At 42.5% G+C, this 20974-nt stretch overlaps 1 protein-coding gene across 1 annotated transcript in view; it reads right to left on the bottom strand.

Moving 5' to 3' along the window:
• The window catches only part of LOC149863408 (cytochrome P450 4B1-like), a 38536-nt gene extending 19341 nt beyond the window's left edge, over window positions 1-19195 (bottom strand). The window contains exons 1-6 of the mRNA XM_090048180.1: window positions 19010-19195; window positions 5808-5949; window positions 3834-3878; window positions 2197-2324; window positions 1477-1601; window positions 444-595 (exon numbers count right to left, since the gene is read on the bottom strand). Coding sequence (XP_089904306.1) covers window positions 444-595; window positions 1477-1601; window positions 2197-2324; window positions 3834-3878; window positions 5808-5949; window positions 19010-19195 — 778 coding nt within the window. The remainder of the gene's footprint in view (window positions 1-443; window positions 596-1476; window positions 1602-2196; window positions 2325-3833; window positions 3879-5807; window positions 5950-19009) is intronic.
• Window positions 19196-20974: the final 1779 nt, after the last annotated feature.

Here is a 20974-nt window from a genome sequence, read left to right as displayed (position 1 = left end):
GTTGCTCCTAGGATTAATTTATGCTGTGATTGGGGCTGGGCTGATGCAGCCTAACCCTGCCCCTGGTGCTGTCTGCAGGAAGCGGGGAGTCAACTGTGGGCTGGGGTTTGCCCAGCCTGAGCTGGAGCGGGGAAAGGTAGATTAATGCATCCCCATCTCGTGGGCCCCCCTTCCAGCTCAGGCTGTGCAAGCCCCTCCCTTCTTCCCTCTTCCTTCCTGCACACAGCATCGGAGCAGGGTGTGGGGAGTGGTGAATGTCTCTTGGTTTGGGGAACATGGCTCTAACTCATGGCACTTTATGGACCCACCAGGCACTGACAGATGTGCAGGCCCTTCTCTAACTCATGGCGTTTCACATAAAGACTGTTTCAGCTATATAGGCTTTGGCCTTCAGCCTGGCACACTGCCTGAACTGGAGCTGGAAAGAGGATACTGGGAAGTACCTGTATGGTCATGGGCTAACGTGCAAGCCTTGCGAAAATGACGTCCTTGAGCACTGAGCCAGTAAAGTGTTGTGTTGTGATGCAGTGGTGTACGGAACCTCTGGTATATCAAGGTGCTGATGTCCAGGATTGATCGGATGTATGAACTGCCACTGCAGAGTCAAGAAGCAGTTGAACAAGCATTCAACAGGTTTGCAGCAGAATCAAAATAAATGTTTAAAAGGTAGCAGAAAGGGTGGCTGCTGTGTGTTACCAGAAGGGAAGGAACAAATGCAGCCCACTTTACAGTAATGAGAATGGGCTTTTCTACAGGATGCCTTGTTGAAGCATGTAAGTCCCTGTTGAGTGCAACAAAGCCATATTCCAAGGAAATGCTTCAGTGGTTTCAAGTATAATGCCATCTTTTCCTGTCTCCTGCTCAGAGTTTGAGAAGTGCAGAGCATGTGTCTAGTCCTTTGGGAGCTAAGTACAACTCCTGAGAGTATTTTTTGTAATGAAAACCTGACTTTCTTCTGGAAAAAAACCCTATTCATCAAGTCTGAAACCAAAATGGTGAGGGGCAGAAAGGTTTTGATAACAGTGTGTAAGACCTTTATGATAAACCCTATATAGCAGTGTTGATGAATTTGTAAATTATAAAGAGCTGTACCTCTCGATAGCTCTAAAATAGCAAATACCTGTGTAGATATATAATTTGAAAATACCGATGCAAATGCCTAAATATGTAGAATATATTTGACTAAATATAAACTATCTCTTCTTGAGCTGTGGTGAAATCATCTTTCACAAATAAACTGCGGAGATTGCAATTCCTTCACAGTCTCTAATAACACTTAATGTACTCGGGCACCCGCACATATTAGGGACAGGAGGATCCAAATTTGATTGTATACACAGTAACCCTCAGGATTTGGCCACTGACGCAAACATTTTTATGATTCCCAGCTCAGACCTAGTCATACTGTGTTAAACTGAAACTCATTTTGAACCAGTGAAAACATTTAATCAGTATTTGAAAACCCCCAGTCCTGACCTGTCCATCTGGCAGTTGCTTTCGTAACTGAAGGCACATTTCAAGATGGTGTCTAGTGTCATCAGACTGATGGAGTGGAAGATCTCCATTGACATCTTCGGTGTAGCTTGCTGTTCCCATTTGTCCTAATGTAGAAAAAGAGTGGGATAAGAGAGATTTTTCTGGGGAGCACAGAAATCCTGCTGGCTGCCTTAAAATCAGGGCTGATTCAGTTCTTGTTAAAGAAAATGGACTTTCTTGAGGCTGAATGAGGCTATTACATAATTTAACTAGTAGACATAATGTTAGCAATTGAGAAGGGAGCACAATGGGACAAAGTCATAATGGAATCAAGAGCAATTCTTCATAGCATTAAATGGACATACTTTGCCCTCAGGGTCAATAGCTTCAAAATCAAAACTTCATAGAGAAACACTTATGACAACAGGCTCCAAAGCTGGAACCAGCTGGGTCCATCTAAAGTCTTCAGTTGACTCTCCTCATAAGGAGGATCCCAAACTAATGAATTTGCTCACTTTTTAGTAAACAGTGGATCACTTCAGGGGGCATAAGTTTAATCAGTCCACGATAAAAATGGACATATGCTCATTGTGGATCCTAAATGAAGGAGAGTGGAGGTAACATCATTTCCCTAATATTTTAGAATGATCTCAGAGCATATAAGTGAGGAAAAAACAGAAGGATGCTTGAAGTCATAACTGAACCAACAGCAATTCCTACCAGCATCACTCGGACAGAGTCTGCCATCAGGTTCACATACGGCTTCAAAATATTGGAGTGAAAGCTTGGTGTTAGCAACTTCCGATGGTGAAACCACTTTGGCCCATCTAAAATCAGCAATCCTTTACCTAGGGAGGATTTACATGATAAAGAAAGTTGATTGGGTCTCTGCCTACTAAACCGGAGATTTATTCTAGGTGATCTTCCTGACACAAAATCCATAACATTAATAGCCATAAGTTCACATTTTTGGGGGGTAGAGGATCAAGATAAAGTTATGGGCATATGTTGTATTGGTCATCTTTTTGCTGTGGAATTAATGTTTCTATCCTATGGCAAAATGGGACTGCACACATATACATAGCTGGAAAAATGTCACAAAGGTGGCTGAAAGTATAGTGGGAGTAAAATAGGATTAGTTTGTTCCAGAACAACTCAAAGGCTGTCTTCACATTGGTCACACTACAGCATCCTAAAACAAATGGGCCAGATAGTCCTGCAGGAATCCCACAGTGCCACCGAGAGTTTTCTGTAGCTGACCTCAGTAAAAGTTCTTGATTTCACGTAGAGCTTCTTGCAGAGCCAATATTTTGTCCTGTGATTAATGTGTAAAAAAAAAAAAAAAAAAAGAATTTGCTTGAGAGAGTGCTGCCATTTCAGGTTTTCTTACTGGAAGCTTTGAAAAAAAAAAAAATCATTTTGAATTGCTGTTTTGAAACACAAATCTTCATTTCATTTCATCTTCATTTCATTTAGACTTAAAATTCCATTTTGTTTTGACTTAAAATTGTCTGTTGCTTCAACTGATATAGTATTTTAATTTAGAAATTTCCCACAGGACTTAAATAATGTGTCAGGACTGAGATTTTTCCACGCACCCACAAAAATTAGTTTCCACACATTTCTTTTTGACATGAGAAAATCTGAAAATAGTGGCCAGACAAGGATGTTCACAACTGCACTCTGATGTGACATTGGTTTGTAGTAGTCCTGTTTTGTCAAAGAAAATAGTGGTTAAATTACACGTGGTAACACAGTCAGGAATCTTTGATATATCTGATATATATTTAGACAAAGTAAGGGATGGGGCATAAACTGCCTGATTCAACCTGAACTATGACCTCCTCACTTTCCTACACTTTGTTCACAGCTAAGAGAACTTTTTTTTTTTGGTGCCTTAATTATATCACTGCTGGTGCAGCTACACGTGTTCTTTGCTGTAGAGTAGATTAATTAACTCCACAGTAAAGCATCACAGTCTAGTAAATTAATTAATTCCACCTTAAGATGGAACTGTTACTACTGGGAGCAGTACTTATGGCACAGTACTTTACTGTGCTGAAACGCATGTGTAGATGCTGATTGTGGGCATACATTGCACCTGGTCAGCCCAGCAAGTTGAGGGCCTACTCCACCCCAGCTCAAATTGCTTCTGTCCCAGCACACATGTAGAGGCTGTGCCTAGGAGCAGTTGACTCTAGTTTGAACTTCTCTAGAGCCTATTGCATTGCATTCATTGCACATGAAGATGCATCCAATGTGCTTATGCAGAACAAAGAACAGAGAATTTTTCCTTTAAGAGTCTTTAGCAGTACTGCTGCACAAGATAAATGATAACGAGACAAGACAGTACATACCGATCCATGGAATGAGGAAAGAGTAAGGCAGGTGAGACTTAGGGTCTATGGGATTCAACAGAGAAGAGAAATATATTAGCATGATGAAATGTTCATAAGGTGAATACAGCACTGGTTATGGTGAGGAAGGCCATCAAAATCTGCCCCTGCCTTAGTCAACCATAGTTAAACACACAGTTTGGGGTCAAGTTAGTGCCTTGTTGACAGTAAACTCTATACAAGTTGACAAGCTCTGGTTTTCAAGAAAAATGTTACCCATTATATTAGGGTTCTACTTACAAATAGTTCATAAATAAGTAATAAATGATCAACAGATGTTGCAGGCTTGCTACAGATATAAGACATCTTTTAGACATCCATATAATTGCATCAAAAGAGTTTCTGCACACTTTTCCAATACTGGAGGCTATGAAGCGTAACCAAATAAAATTGTTTAAATTTTCCTTTTCATGTAAACACAAATTAAGCAGAGATGTTTTCACTGAGGCTGAACTGTCCTGCTTAATCTTGCTCCGATTAGATCTTTTCCTTTAATAACAGCCTCAGAAGCATCATATTTCCATTATTTCTATCTATTATGCAGATTTGCTTTTTGTTTTTTTTAAAAATCCTGTTTAATTCAGGATATGTTTTCATTGCCTAGCAAAGTTGACTTATGGCTGAACGTTGGTTTTAACTTGACTCCTGTTTATAAACGAGAGCCTGTGGGAGTCTTTCAGCTTGACCCTCCAGGGGTATACGCTACAGTTCAAGTGAGCACATCTTGGTTGTATAGATCAGAGCTGTGCAACTGGTGGCCTCTGGGCTTCTACCCATCCTCTGTTCCCTCTAGAGCTCCAGTTGGTGCTACAGTGGGGGTGTCTAGGCTCCCCCTTGCTCCCTCAGCTTTACTTTTTATGGGGAGGCAATGGGCTACAGTGCAGCATCAATCCAATGAGGGAGCCAAGATGAGCATGTGTGTCTCATGCTAGTACACTCCCCAGGGTATACATCCTCCAATGGTGTGGCCTAGGCAGCATGTGGTTCACAGCTGCTTAGAAGCTGAACATCCCTTGTATAGATCAAGTCTTATATTGCAGTCTGGTCATTCTCCCTCAAGGTAGGATTTCATAGGCATTAGGGCTGGAAGGGACCTTGGAAGATCATTGAGTCCAGCCCCCCGCCCAAAGCGATATCTTGAAAGAGGTAAGTTAACTTGAGTGTTGATAGCTCAGGCTCACTCAGAAGCAAAAACAAGCTTTTCACTGATATAAGTGGTTGTCCAGGTACGTGCACCAACCCAGCTTATCTGCACCAGGTAGAGACGCTACACTTTTACCAGTATACGTGATCAGAAACCAGTATCTAACCATAACAGAACAGACATTCAGCACACACAGACTGGTTTAAAATGATGGAACCCAGTCTAAGATTTGTCCCTCCTCCCACCAAAGGGTGCACGTGTATTCTGTTCTCTACTGACCTAAACTGCACCACTTACAGAAAACCATGTAACTTTTTGAATGTCCGTACCTGGCTCTGGTGGATGGAGACTATATATTGAAACGTGTTTTAATGTACATCTTCAGACCAGCCACATTATTCCACCCACAAGTTTGCAGACAAAAATAAGAGTATGCTAGTACATTAGGAGCCAGACCCTAACCATGCATATGTAAGTTTAACCAAGTTGACTATGCAGTGACTGCTGTTCAAAGGGAGAATGAGGAATTTCTCTGTAAGTTTGTTTAAAGCAGTTTAATAAGTAATTTTGCTTTACTTTCTCAGTACTGATGTGTTTCTGCAGAAATTTCCCTTCTAGAACATGAAAACTGTATTTAATCTGGGAGGTTTTCAATCTACCTTAAAGAAAAAATAAACATGTATAAAAACCACCATTTAATAAATGTTTGCACCTGGTATTATCACCTTTTTCATGACACTTTTAACATTAAAAAATTCTTATCAATCAGATGTCAGATACCATGTTCTTACCTCCTCTGCTGAGTAGAACCTTAGCATAGTCAGGATGGTGGATGTTCAATAATGCAAAGAAGGGTCCAAACCATAGAGGGATACAATGTAGATATTTCCCTGTCCAGGATGCCATGTTGTTTAGTTCTTCCTCTGGCTTTAGCTGCATTGTTAGTTAAGAGTGGAGAGAATCAAGACAAAGATTTAGAGTTGTAGAAAATTCGGGCTGGAAGTAGCTTGGGGTATTAGTGGAGCACAGACTCAACACGAGTCAACAATATGATTCAGCTGCACCAATAAGAGTAGTAGGTACAAGATACAGAAACTGATAATATGCCCCAGATGAGGTCTAATCATCATGCAGCAGAATGGCACTGTTGGCAGCTGGGCTCTGGTTTCCTTATTTTAAAAAGGATGCAGAGAGGATAGGCTCCACTGATGGGTGACAAACATGGTATACAGGTAGGAAATCAAGCTGTGCAAGGAACAATTTAGAGAACTAAACACGTTTATCTTGCAGAAAAGGTAATTAAGGAAGGGCGTGATACTAATCTTCAAATATTTGCCAGGGCGAAGAGGGAGGACAACTATTCTCTCTTACGGGCTTCAAATTGCAGCAAAGTAGGTTCGATTGGACATCAGGAAGCATGTCTTCACTGTTACAATGGTGAGGCAGTGGAGTAGACTCTCTATGGAAAAGATTCTGTAATTTCCTTTGGAGGCTTTCAAGTGGAGGTTAGATAAGCGTTGTTCAGAGATGGTTTAGGGGTAGTAATGCAGGGAGCATGCTGTGGAGAGCAACAGTTCAAAGCCAAGGAGATTCTTCCCCCATATACACATACACCATACCCAGAGATTTCCAAGAACACCATTCAGAGAGTATGAGATGAGCTCTGCAGCCCAGAACAGGTGTAAATTAGAGTATGTCCAATCTCAGGAGCTCTAATTTGCCTTAGGATGCCCTTAATTTCTGCCTCCCATTACATGCATCCCGTCTCTAGCAAACACCTGGTCTTGTCTGCTCTGGGCTTTGCCCCTCCAGTTGGAGATCTCCTTCCTGGCCCTCCTCCCTTCTATTCACATGAGCCAGATCCTCCACTGAAATATATAACATAACTCCACAGAAGCAAATGGGACAGCAGGCATGGGGAACTGGCTTTTGGAGCTGAGATGCTAGGGTGCAACTTTCACCCTAGTGAGATATAAGTCTTATTAGATGTGACTTAAATCTAGTGAGAACTGGGAACCAGGTAAAAGGTTTGTCCACTCACAAAGTCGCTGCTCTGGTTAAGGCCTACAAGGATTGGGATCTGGCATTTAGCCACAAAGGTGGTGCCTGCTGGTGACATAGGCCTTGACCTAACCAATGCCATTTTGAGTCTTTCATATACTTGATGCTATTAGTTGGATGTGTGGGGCAAGCACAGGAGCTTGGGGTTGAGTTACTTAGATGGTCTGCTTTAACAATAAGAATGACCTACTTCGCAATGAGAGAGCTGAAAGACAGAATGTGAGTAACAAAGTAATAGGGGGATAGACACTGTGAAGAGGTGATTGGTGGGAAACTGTGCTACAGCCATATATGGAAGCTTGTCAATCATATAGGAAAAAAACATTTAAATAACTTATAGATAGCCAAAAAAGAAGCTTAATATTTGGAAAGCCAGAGAAGCAAATGACACCCAGCTACTGAGATTGCAGCTGCCGGTGCTGTGACGATGTCTGGGCAACTGAGTCATTGTGCATCATTTGGAAGGCCTATGTAAAGATGCCTTTTATAGACCATTTCAAGTTTTGGTATTTCTTAAGTGTTCAATGAATTGGATTTGAGACTGGAATAGTCTCACCGATCAATTTATTCCATCCACATGTGGTAGTAGATTTAGCTGGGCTTCTAACCTACTTGACTAGAAAAACAGACAGAGACCAGAAGTGCTGATGCTGCTTATTTCCATTACATGTTCTAAGATAAAGATTCCTGCATGCATTGTTTAGCTATATTACCCTGTACGCAGATGTTTTCTTTAAGTAAACTGCCTGCATGTCTGTGTGATTTACTATCATTTTGTTTCTCCAAGGCTGTATTTTTTTTCTCTTTCTCTGTCTTAAGTATAAATACGCTTGTAAACTTAGACAGTCTGAGAAATCCTTTGAAATAGACAAGTGAGCAATTCCCCTCGCTGTAGGGAATTCTCCCTGTGATCACAGTATAGCCCAAAATAACGTAAAGCTGGCTCTGTCAGTTCTGATTCAAGCACAACACGAAGTTTGATTTCTTCCACAATTTGGTGCCATGACTTGGATAGGGGCACCCGAAGTGATCAGTTGGGACACAGACATCTCTTCACTGAAGCCCTGGTGCCAAACCAAGGTAAGAGACCTTTTGAAATCTCTATTGGAGCTTTTCAGTGAGAGGCTGTCTCTGTGTCTTCCTGATTCACTGCTTGAGGCTCACCCTATCCAAACTTTTTTTTCTGCCAGAACTGTCAGACCCACTGTGTAAGTAGTAACTGTGAGTAGAAAGAGTTAAGGTTAAAGACTCCATGTTGCTGTTGTCAATGAAAGTATTTCCCCGTGTGAATTAAGTTCTCTGAGGCCAGGAGTGGAAACCTTGTGCAGCTTCCCGGAAGACAACAGGTTTGTTCTGCATGCTCTTCGAAAGCAAGGGTGCAAGGTGGAAACTCTTAGAGTGTGAGTGTTTTCCACAATAAGCGTTGACCAAGGCTGAGACTAAAGAAATGCTCTTGAACCTCATGCCTCAATGCAGAAATTCCCTTGTGTGAACTGAGAGTATGAATTGAGAAATACGAGCCACTGACGAGGTCTGAGACTAAGGTTGGGTTCAGCCGCCCCAAGGCTGTCCGGAAGGGCAGTTCTGAATGCAAGGGGGCCCAACTGGAACCTCATGATCCAGTGGACAGGTTTACCCTTTCCCCACCCTCATAAATGAGCCGTGTCTAACTGTGAGTAACTGCATTGTGTGCCATTATTGCCGTGGAGTCTTGTCTTTGGACATTAGCCACAGCATCTCTGTGCCTCTACCAAATCTCACAACCTGACCGGACACCCTGAATAAGCCATTCCTGTATGAAAGACCTGCATGAATTGAGTTTAAAGATATGGGGAGCGGAAAGTCTAAAGACATACCGGCTGTGCCAAAAGGGACTCCAGCATTGTACATATACACACGCTATGGCCATAAAAGTTGTAAGTTTCTAGACACATGGAATTGGTATACCAGAGATGATTTTAGCCAGCAGTTTCCACTGGAGGGAACATTTGATTTAAGTAAAATTGTTCATCTCCACAGAGACCTTGAGTTAAAAGGTAGTAATATACCACAGACTCAGTGGGACACATTTTTTGATTGGTATGAAGAAGCTTTCAAAAGACATCAAAAATCTCAAGTTCGGAGTCTTAAGGACTCCCAAGAGAAACTGAAATCTCAGATAAAAGAATTAAAACAGAAAAGTGCACCAAAAGGGGCCCCCCCATCAACAGTACCATCAGCACCAAAACAATTTTATCCACAAATAACTAAGAATGAATCTGCAGAAGATATAATAGATTTTCTTAATGTGCCACTCCCATATCAGGCCCAGGCACAATCTGAACCTAAAGAAGTTCAAAGTAACCAAATAGACTCTTCTGGCAGGATTAGCCCACCTCACCAGGAAACTATCACTCAACAGCCGTCACCTGCCCCCGGGGCATGCCCACGTCCACCGGAGGCATGGCATCTGTCTCCTGAAATCTCAACCCCCTCCTTTTGTTTAAGGTCTGGTACCCAGTATGGTCCAGCCCCTTCTTTAAAATCTAAAAAGGCTCAGCTTATCCCTTTACACGAACTTCCAGGGCAAGGTGCAAATGGGGAAACTACAATCACAGTCCCTGTCCCCTGGACCCCAGGAGATCTAAGACTTGTTAAAGAATTTCCCAACATCAGAGAGGAACCCCAGAAATTTAGAGATGAATTAGAAACTGTAATCCAACGTTATGATCCAACATGGGCAGATTTGAACTAATTAATGAGAAGTGTTCTGACCCCTGAGGTCTGCAACCGCCTCATTGCACAGGCTACTTGGCCTACTCAAGACCCCAGAATAGGAGATCACTTAGCAGATGTCCGAAGACACCTCCTTGAGGCTGTGCTTAAAATTTGCCCCAAGAAAACTCACTAGGCCAAAATATGTAACTGTAAACAAAATAAAGGAGAATCCCCAGAAGACTACATGGACCGCTTGAAACTAGTATTTGAAAGACATTCTGGTTATATATTATTGAAAATGCAGCTGAAACTGCCCCAAAAGCAGTTGCTTCCGCTTTTGTCCACGGACTTCTAAAATCCAGGAACAGTTGTGCACAATTGCTGTAGGTTGGCAGACTAAGCCACTTGCAGAACTAATCACCATTGCAAATCATTGTACAACCTTCCAGGAAAAGAAAAAGGATTCCACAGAAACTAAGGTAATGTCGTTACAATTACAGACTTTAGGCAGGGGCAGAAGCCAAGGTTTCCATCGAGGACAGCTTAGAGGCAGGGGATGTGGTTGTGGGATGGGACGAGGAGGCTTTCAGTTGACAGTTGGCATTATTGTAGCCAACCAGGACACTGGAAGGCTCAATGTCCTCACCAGCCTGGCCAGCCAGGGATGACGTTTAACCCGCCACCACCTCCTCTCACTCAATTCTCTGTCCCGAATCAGGGAGCCTTAGGCCAGCCTGAGGAATAGTAACATCATCACAGCCCCACTTCTCCACTTAATCAAGATGATTCCTTCATTTCCTGTGTGATAAATGGCATCTCTACAAAATGTTTAGTAGACACCAGTGCAAGCCACTCTACTCTTCCAGCTGAAAAATTTTCCATAATTCCTCTCTCCTCTGCTGTTGTAAACGCTGTAGGAATTTCAAATCAAATAGTTCCTCATCCTGTTTCCCAGCCATTACATGTTTCTCTTGGTCCTGTTTCTGATCAACATGCCTTTCTCCTTAGTCCTTGTTCTCCTGTTAATTTATCAGGCAGAGATTTGCTTTGTAAACTCGGCTGTACTATCTATTGCTCTCCTAATGGTGTTTATTTAGTTGTCCCCTGTGATAATGAAATAGCTGTACTTGCCGCTTTAGCTAGCTTCACCTCCTTAGCCTGAGTTCCCTGATCTTTCTATGTTGCAAGAAGAAATCATACAGGCTGTCCCTCTGTTTCTCTGGTCCCAGCATGCTAATGAAGTAGGACAAATCCATACTGCCCAACCTGTAAAAATTAGATTAAACCCAGCTAATCCTTTACCCAAAGTTGCTCAATACCCTTTACGTCCAAAAGCCAAAGAAGGGATACGCCCTGTTATAACTGCCCTTTTAAAGCAAGGTATAATTTCCTGACTAAGAGCTCATGTAATACGTCTATTCTTCCTGTAAAAAAAACCTGGAAAGAATACCTATTGCTTTGTAGAAGACCTCCGTGGGGTAAATTCTGCAGTTTTACCTATTTTTCCTGTTGTACCAAATCCAGGTACTATCTGTTGTCCTGTATTCCTCCTAATGCTTGTTATTTTACTGTTGTTGACTTGTGTTCTGCATTTTTCTCTATTCCTATACACCCTGATAGCCAGTTTCTCTTTGCATTTACCTATCAAGGACTTCAGTATACCTGAACGCGATTGCCCCAGAGCTATACTGAATCCCCTACTTTTTTTCTCAAATTCTGAAGAAAGACCTATATGACATAATATTTAAAGAAAAGTCTGTGCTTGTGCAATGTGTTGATGATTTGCTCTTGGCATCTACCTCCCTTGAAGCCTGTAAAACTGATTCTTTAACTTTCCTCACCTCTCTTGCCCTAAAAGGCCATAAAGCATCTAAAGAAAAGCTACAACTTTGTCTTCCTTGTGTCCACTATCTAGGTCATGATATTTCTGCTGGAGAACGACTGCTTTCCTCTTCCAGAATAGAAGCTATTCCTAAAATCCCTAGACCAACTACTGTGTCCCAAATGCATACCTTCCTAGGCATGGCTGGCTACTGCCACCAGTGGATACTTGGCTATGCCTCTATAGTCAAGCCGTTGCAAAATCTGACTCTTGTTAAAACCCCTGAGCCTTTACCCTGGACTTCAGAGACTGAAGCCACTTTTGCCTCTATTAAACAAGCTCTGTTGCAAGCTCCTGCCTTAGGCCTTCCTGATTATACTAAACCTTTTATTCTTTTTTGTCATGAAAATGACAGATTTGCACTTGCAGTACTTACTCAGACACATGGAGACAAGCACCGTCCCAGTGCTTATTATAGCTCTGCTCTTGATCCAGTTGCAGCCAGATTTCCTCCATGTCTCCATGCTGTAGCTGCAGCCACTATCACTGTTGAACTTTCCTCTACCCTTGTGTTAGGTTCTCCCCTTACTGTTGCTGTCCCACATGCTGTAGCAGCCCTTTTACTAAAAACAAAAGCCCAACACCTTTCAAATGCTAGATTAACTAAGTATGAAATCTTGCTTCTCTCTGCTGGAAATGTCACCCTAACTAGGTGCCCTGTTTTAAACCCTGCTTCCCTGTTACCTACCCCTTCAGATGGTGAACCCCATGATTGCATTTTTGTTACTGCTCACCTAACAATGCCCCGCACTGATCTAAAGGACAACCCCTTGCAAAACCCAGATCTAGTATTCTATGTTGATGGATCACGTCAAAGAAACTCAAAAGGTTCCCTTCTTGCAGGATATGCAGTATGTTCACAATATGATGTTACAGAAAAGCCATCACTTACCTAATGTGTATTCAGTTCAAGTTGACGAGCTTGTGGCCCTCACCAGGGCTTGCACCCTGGCTTCTGATGCCTCTGTTAATATTTATACTGATTCTCACTATGCTTTTGGTATTGTACACAATTATGGTCAACTTTGGAAACAAAGAGGTTTCCTCACTTCAAGAGGTGCCAAGATTAGTAATGGTTCATACCTTGTTGAATGCTTTACAATTACCTTCTGCTGTTGCTATTATTAAAAGCCACGCTCACCAGAAAACTTATAATGATGTTACACGTGGAAATGCTCTGGCAGATTCCGCTGCCAATGCCTGTGTTTTTGTCTATTCCAACTGAACAGTCTCTATTGGCAAGTCTTCACGATGTTGCCCTCCTCCAAGATCAGACTGCAGAACCAGAAAAATATACATGGAGACTGACTGAGTGTTTGTTACAGCCTGACCATTTGTGGTGCTCCCCAGACAGCCGTCTGGTTGCCCCAGTGGTCCTTCTTCCTCATCTTGCTTGCATACACCATGGCATGGCACATGTGAGCAAAGGGGGGATGATAGAAACTGTTAAGCTTGATAGGATGGGTGTGGCAGTACTGTTGAGACACAGATGGAAAAATTGGAGCAAACCAATTTGCCAAGCCCATAATGTGGGAAAGCCTGTAAAAACAAAGAAGGAAGCACATCCCCCACCTTGGGGACTATTTGTAAATTTACAATTAGATTTTATTCAAATGCAGAAATGTTGTTCTTATGAATATGTTCTTGTTATTGTATGTATGTTTTCTGGATGGGTAGAAGCCTACCCATGTGCAAAAGCTGACACCATCACTGTAAGCAAAAAGTTGCTCAGAGACTTTATTCCAAGGTTTGGTATTCCTTTATCCCTAAACTCTGATAGAGGAACTCATTTTACTGGACAGATAATGAAAGAAGTCTGCAAAGTCCTGCAGATCCAACAGAGCTTTCATTGCCCATACCATCCGCAGGCCTTGGGCCAAGTGGAATGCCAAAATGGAATCCTGAAAAATAAACTGGCCAAAATTTGTGCTGACACTCACCTAAAATAGTCAGATGCACTTCCCATAGCCCTTATGAGTATGAGATCTACTGCCAACCGAAAGACTGGGCTTAGCCCACATGAAATTCTAATGGGAAGACCCATAAAGCTCCCCGCCTTGCCACCTGTTGCCTCCCACTTTTGTGATACACATTCACTTGATGATACCATTCTGGACAGTAAGGTACTGATGGAGTGTGTTAAGGCTTTTCATTCACAGGTACAGGCAGCTCTCCCCAAAGAACCAGATGAGCCATGCCATTCTATCCTGCCTGGTGACTGGGTCCATGTAGAAGTCCATCCATGAAAGTCATCACTGGAACCTCACTGGAAAGGCCCATTCCAGGTACTCCTGACCACCAACACTTCAATAAAGTGTCAAGGACTGCAGACATGGATTCATGCTTCACACAGTAAGAAAACATCAGCCCCGTTAGACCCAGAGTCTCCTCCATATCAATCTTGTAATCAGCCTCCACAGACTGGTAGTGAGCCTAGTGCCTGCCAGCAGGAGAGCTCAAGACCAGTAGTGAGCCAAGCGCCTACTGGCAAAGAGGATTTGCCACTACAGAGCGGAGAGGATGTGCCCCAATGACACCACTATGCCCTTTGGGGACAGGAAAAAGGCCTCTACGCAGTTCCTGGTTCCTGAGGTGGAATTGGTTAGTTGTGATTTGGGTAGTTCTCAGTATTTCTTTTTGGGCCATCTTATATGAACTTGACTCATCAGTCATAAGAAACTGTGTAAACCAAACTACACTTCCGCACCGACAAAGAAGATCATTTCATGAAAATGTGTTCTTGTCTTTAGTTAATCAAATTGGGATAGATTTAAATGTCTCTCGTTGTTGGATATGTAGTCATGTCCCTATCTATTCTATTGGAGGAATACCCATGATACCAGTGCTCTTGAATGCAACTCAGATGTTAGCCCCTTACATTCTGCCAGGTTTCATTCCCATGAAAATTTGAATAGTAAGTTGCAACCGGTCTAACTATGTATGATTAGTGTATGCCATCCCTGAAAAGTTTTGTTGGACCTGTAATGGATCTCATGTTGCAGTAGGAATCAGTAAATGTGAAGCAGAATTTAATACCCAAGGTGCATGATTCAACGATTCCTGGAACACCGGTATTCTTTCTGTTATGTCATTAATCAAAGGATTTTCAGGTTATTATTAAAAAGTGATGAACTGTAATACAGGTGGATTTACTGCATTTGCTGGTCACTATTTTGTGTGTGGAGATAAGACCTATAAAAATCTTCTCTCCGATTGGAGAGGAACATGTTATCTCTCTCCGCAGCATATCCTGCCTTTAGTATTAGATCTCACTTACCTAAAGGAAGAATTTGCAATGTTCACAAAATCACAGAAAATCAAAGGTTTTGGGGTATAATATTCCCCAGCTATGGCGCAGGCTTAGTTATGTCTGAGATAAAGAAATTTGCAGCATCTCTGGAAACGATTGCTAATACTACTGCTGATAGTTTTGATAAAATAAATACAGAAATGAAGGAAATAAGGCAAATGACATTGCAAAATCGACTTGTGTTAAATTATACACTAGCCAGCAAAGGAGGAGTCTGTGCTTTAATAGGTAAATAATGTTGTACTTATATTCCTGATAATTCAGAAGAAATCCAGGATTTAAGTAAACATATTTGAAAAGAAGCAGCTAAATTGCATATAAGTCAGATAGAGCTAAACCAAGAACTCAAATTCCAACTATTTTCAGTTCCTTAGGCTCTACCATCATTCATAGTTTGTTGATATACTTTGTTGTTTTTATTGGAGTATGCCTAGTGTTTATGATAGTACAATATTGCTTAAGTTGTGCTGCCAAGCAAATGCGGGATAGTCCATTAATCAGAAATTAAGTATATAATTTGTATGTTGAAATAGCAGAAAGTAAAGAGAAAGAAAAACTAGAAGTTGAAAGGCTAATGGCTATAAATATCTAAGTTGTTAGAAAGAAAAAAACAAAAACAAGGGAATGTAGTAGTAGATTTAGTCGGGCTTCTAGTCTACTTGACTAGAAAAACAGACAGAGACCAGAAGTGCTGATGCTGCTTATTTCCGTTACATGTTCTGAGATAAAGAAAACATCTGTGGCACAGGGTAATATATCAAGACAAAACAAGGCATGAAGGAATCCTTAAGTAAACTGCCTGCATGTCTGTGTGATTTACTATCATTTTGTTTCTCCAAGGTTGTATTTTTTTCTCTTTCTCTGTCTTAAGTATAAATATGCTTGTAAACTTAGAGAGTCCGAGAAATCCTTTGAAACAGACAAGTGGGTGATTTCCCTTGCTGTATGGAATCCTCCCTGTGATCACAGTATAACCCTCAATAAAAAAAAGCTGGCTCTGTCGGTTCTGATTCAACCACAACACAAAGTTTGATTTCTTCCACGCACACCACCCCTTAATCAGGAATCGACAAGAGCCCCTTCCATGTGGTGATCCCTGGTAACGTCTCTGCTGGCCAAGAGCTCCTGAATTGACAAAAATGCCAAACCACACAAAGATAAAGATATGGACACTGTTTTTGTCATACTAATGAAGAACCATCTAATCGAAGTTAAGTATAATAATGTGGACTCTGGCTATGACATAATCATGCACACCAACCTATGCCACCAAAAATAGGATATGCTTCCCAAATCCAAAGAGGTTGCTGAGTATTTTTTTATAGCAGACAGGGTTGCATGCTAGGCTGGAAGGAAAGGAGCCATCTCTGCAAAAGCAGAGAGCTTCATTTAAAAAGAGCTGCTTCTGGTAAGATCTTGAAGCAGTATCTTTACTTTCAGCATCTTCTCTGAAGTTGCTCACCTGCCCTCATCCCTACCAGCCTGTGACCATAGCTTACAAAGCCACGAGCTTTCTTTCTTTGTCAAAACTTCCTCCAGTAACACACATGGTAGCAGCCAACTTCTTTCATGAAAGGGCTTACTCTCACCTATACTGCTTTGTCTGGGTTTTTGTCTGCAAGTCTGGGTTTTTGTAGCCCGGTTTGTGTATGGATGGGTGTAGCAGTTGAATAGATCTTGGGCATCTCTAACTTCAAAGCTATGAAAATAGTGATGAGGAGATATCCTGGCAACAAGCTTCCAGCTTTGTGGCTGAGTAGTTGGCAAGGTGTTTGGATTGGATATTTGTGGTTTACATAGTTCAGACCCGTGCTAGCTTGGTTCATGGCATTTCTGAATGGTGAAAGGAACATGACAAGTAGATTGTAAAAAAGAAAAGAAAGGTAAGGCAATAAAATAAAGTAGTTAATTAAATCTTGGCCCTGTGGAATAAAAAAAAAAGGATATATTGGTACAATACATGACTGAGTGGGACAGAGCTTCCCAGTCCCGCTCCCATTTTGGGAAAGTAGGAACACCAAGGTGAAGAAGAAAGCTGAGAAGTTCAATGGCTTAGCACCACAATTTTTATTTGCCTTTAGGCAGTTGAACCATATTAAAGTAAGGTTGGGGAGACAGATGGTCCCCAAATGGAGACAGTGACTAGGTAGTGTAAACACACCTAAAAATGGGGAAAATTAGGTATAAAGGTTGGCTCCCTAAAATACAAGGAGAACGTTTAGGCAACAGAGAGAATTACTTAGTGAATTGATTTGGATTTCATTATGGCTAATAGCTGTGAAATAAATTCCAGGGGAGAGACCCCACACTTTCATCTCTAGAAAATCCCTTTAAAGCTCTGGTTTAAAGAGTGTTAATGATATGTAGGGTTTGGTTTGCAGCAATGCAGACATTCTGTCTCCCAAAGCAGAAACTATTATGCTAGCCACACCTGTTGGGAGCTTTCCAGCAAGGGTTTATTGTGTATCTCAGGTCATTGAACTATTGTCCTGTCCTTTTTTTTCCTGAATGTTTCTATCAAGAAGTCAGTACTAAACAGACGGGGCAGAGTAGCAGAGTGAGCAACTTGTGGGGCAGATGAACATGACAAGGTGGAAGAGGTGAAGATGACCTCCCTGCATAAACGGTATGGTTGGGAGCCAGTAGAAGTGCTAATCCAGCTCAGATATCAGCTGTCCTACTCTTGCCCAGCATGAGATTTAGTGGGTTGATTTTGCCCAGTATGACTAGATTGCTGCTGTTTACTGCTGAAGGAATGATACCTTACATGGTATCAAGAAAGGAGCTTTCAATAAGGGGGCACTTAAAAAAGAGAGCAGGACCAGGGTCTATATAGACTATGGAAAACTTGGTGAAGCCACTTGAAGGGATTCTCATTCATAACCTTGGTTTGTGGAGACTTCTCGATAAGACAGGGGTGATCAGCTGCTGGCCCGTGGGCCATATCTAGGGAGCTCCTCACACTCTGTGGCCTTGCACATGAAGTTGGGTGCACAGGGTGGTGTGGGGCCTGATCCCAGCATGCATGAGTGGCATGGGGGCTCCAGGACCCAATCCTGGCACATGGGGTCTGATCCAGTCTGTGGATCAGTTCCATGCTCCTCTTCTGGCTCTAGGAGGTTCAGTCTGGCTTTTTATGGGCAGGTATTAGCAGACGACAGAGAACCAAAGGATAATAAAAGGACTGGTTGCACATAAAGCCAAGCCAGGCTAAAGGCTAGAGCAGCTCCTGCAAGGCATGAGAGAGCTACAGCAAGATGCCTTTTGGATTGGAGCTAGAAATCAAAGCACAGGCGCAAGGGCAAGGGGTGAAACCATCTGAAACCCAGGCATGTTGGAGGAATCTGCAGGATCTGAGGAGGATGGTATAAATTAGCACAGCTGAGCTGTTCTGTAAACTTTGAATTGAAATTGTCTTTCAATATTGAGGGATGCATCAGCTTTGCTGACTAGTGACTTTTCCTAATGTTCCTACTATGCTAGAGAATGACTGCCCAAATACACTCCTTCCTGTCTCCTAGGAACCAGAATTATATTCTGTCTTCCAGAAATCAGTGATCCCTGAGGTATGTAGGACAACCTGGTGCTGAAATATATGGTGACAAATGCTAGGAGACTTTTCAAAACGTACGGGACTGCTCTCGCTGTTCAGAGCTGTGTGATCGCATCTCAGAAACAGGCAAAATAGTCTTTGCAGCTGTACCTTTGTCAACCCATTTTGGCATGACATTTTTTTGATGGCCATGATAATCTTGATTTCTTGATAATATAGCAGTGTGTGTTTATCACCTGTCACCTCTCCTAACAGCTGTGCCATAATGACAACTGACTTACGTTGCTGCTTGGAGCAGGGGGTTGGACTAGATGTGACCTCCTGAGGTCCCTTCCCACCCTCATTTTCTGTCATTCTGTGTAGACAGAGGCATACAGAAAAAAGAAACAAGTGCACATCCCTTGCTCTGCCTGTTGACCATAGCTGAGAAAGCAAAATTTGATCTATGGTTGCACACATGCTCACAGACAAAGAACATGGAATAGCTTACCAATTTGAGGTGGCCGTACAGCCAGTGGGGTGGAGGGCCAGGGAAGTTCTTTAAGACCTGCAGTAGCTCCTGCCTTCTCCGGTACAGCTCGACTGCTTTCATGAGACCATAGGTCAGGAAAAACGCTGCAGCCACAACAAAAATCTTGACGACATCTCTGGACAGCCAGGACCAAGAGGAACTCATGGCTGTCTCCCAGAAAGATCTCAGGCTGCTCCTGTCAGGGACTAGCACTGAATAAACAAGCTCCACCCCTCTTAAGATCTCTTGAACTCTCTTTGTACCTTCGTATAAGATCTGGCATGCTCCTATTTCTCCTGCCTGATAATAGGGACTTGAGCCTTCTTGGTACTTTTCCAAGTGTGATTTTGGAATTGCTGAAAGAAAGCAGTCAAAGAGCAAGAAAGAATCACCCTGGTACCCAATGCTCAACTGGTGGGACTCCTACCTCTGTCAGATGCCGCTTCCAAACCGGAGGCATAGTTATATAACCTACAAATCTTTGTCTAGATACGCAGGTAAGGGGATGCGTAAGGGGGTCTCTGCCTCAAGATGGAAACAGATCTTCAACAATGGGCGAAAATGCTGCCCCCACCTATGTTTAGATTGCTCTCCATGGCACATCAAAGCCGGTAGACTAGATCATCTGATTAGCAGCAGAGTCGTAGGAGGTGGGGATCAGCACTGCTTTAAGGCAGGACTCGGCAGGCTGAGATCCAGCTGGCTGCAAACTGATGCACAGATTCTGTGAAAGCTCCAGTTCATTTTTCCCCCCTAAGGGACTTTCTTAAACTATTTGAATATGATTGCATGACATGGTCAGGACTTGATTCTATAAAGTAGAAATAGCAAGAGAGAGCATGAAGAAGTTGGGCTGGAAGGGAACTCCAGAGGTCATCCAATCCAACCCCTTAGATCCTGCGGTAGGATCATCTTTATCCAAACCATCCCATACAAATCCATAATCTAACCTCTTCATAAAACTACCGTCAACCTTGACACAACACAAGACGTAACACCTGAACCTGCCGCAGGGACAGCAGGGGGACCATGGCAGTCAACATCCTGCTTCTGTAAAAGGTTGCTAAATACGCACTCAAGAGATCCCAGGTACAGGGCCAGATGCCAACTACAGAGGAAGGCAAAAATCCCCACCCTCCATACCAATCTCAGCAGGGGGTAAAACTCATTCCTGACCCCAAATATGGTGATCTGACCCTTCATAATCTGAAGTGTATTTCATTCATCCCTTGGAAGCATGGCAGTGAATGGATCTGACAACACATTACTGAATCCTTATATGTGTTGGGGTGAGGGAAGCAGGAGGTTTTGGCCAGTGGGTAGCAAGTACTTTGGGTTTTTAACACCTAGAAAGGTTTGATAAAGAATTTGAAGACCAGTTGAAATCAGCAGGTACAAGTGATACTTCAGGAAAGGTAGAAGATTTGCTAAATAGTGAATCCCATGAGCAACTCCATTCAGAACCACTCTATGCATCAAGCTGCAAATTTGGACCACCCTAGAATTTCAAGGCCACCAATGGACTAGTATGTCACCTGTCTGTATCTCTGTATAATGTGTGTATCACAGTGAATTCTTGGTTTGCTTTCTTGATGCAAGTTGCTGGTGGGGTTCCCATTGGACTAAATTCTAAGGGACAAAACTGATTTCTCACTGTGATGCCACTGCTTGTTGAGTGTTAGAGATGTGGGTTTGCTTGACAGTGACTTAAGCTTTGTTTAGGTTGGAGAGTCACACTGCCCTGACTGTACTGAAGGGGTTAAATGGACAGAGTTGCTCCTCATTTCAGTGCCGTGGTAATTGAAGTGGGATTGGAAGGGACCTTGTAGATCTTCAAGACTGACCCCCTGCCAGGGCAGGAGAAAAACTGTGCTCAGATGACACCAGCCATCAAGCCTCCTCTTAAAGCCCCCCAGGGCAGGAGCCAGCACCACTTCCCTTGGA

This window comes from Crocodylus siamensis, chromosome 5, assembly GCF_052110815.1.
Source record: "Crocodylus siamensis isolate JL-2025a chromosome 5, ASM5211081v1, whole genome shotgun sequence".
Classification (NCBI taxonomy): Eukaryota; Metazoa; Chordata; order Crocodylia; family Crocodylidae; genus Crocodylus; species Crocodylus siamensis.
This window is presented reverse-complemented; position numbering and strand designations above follow the sequence as displayed.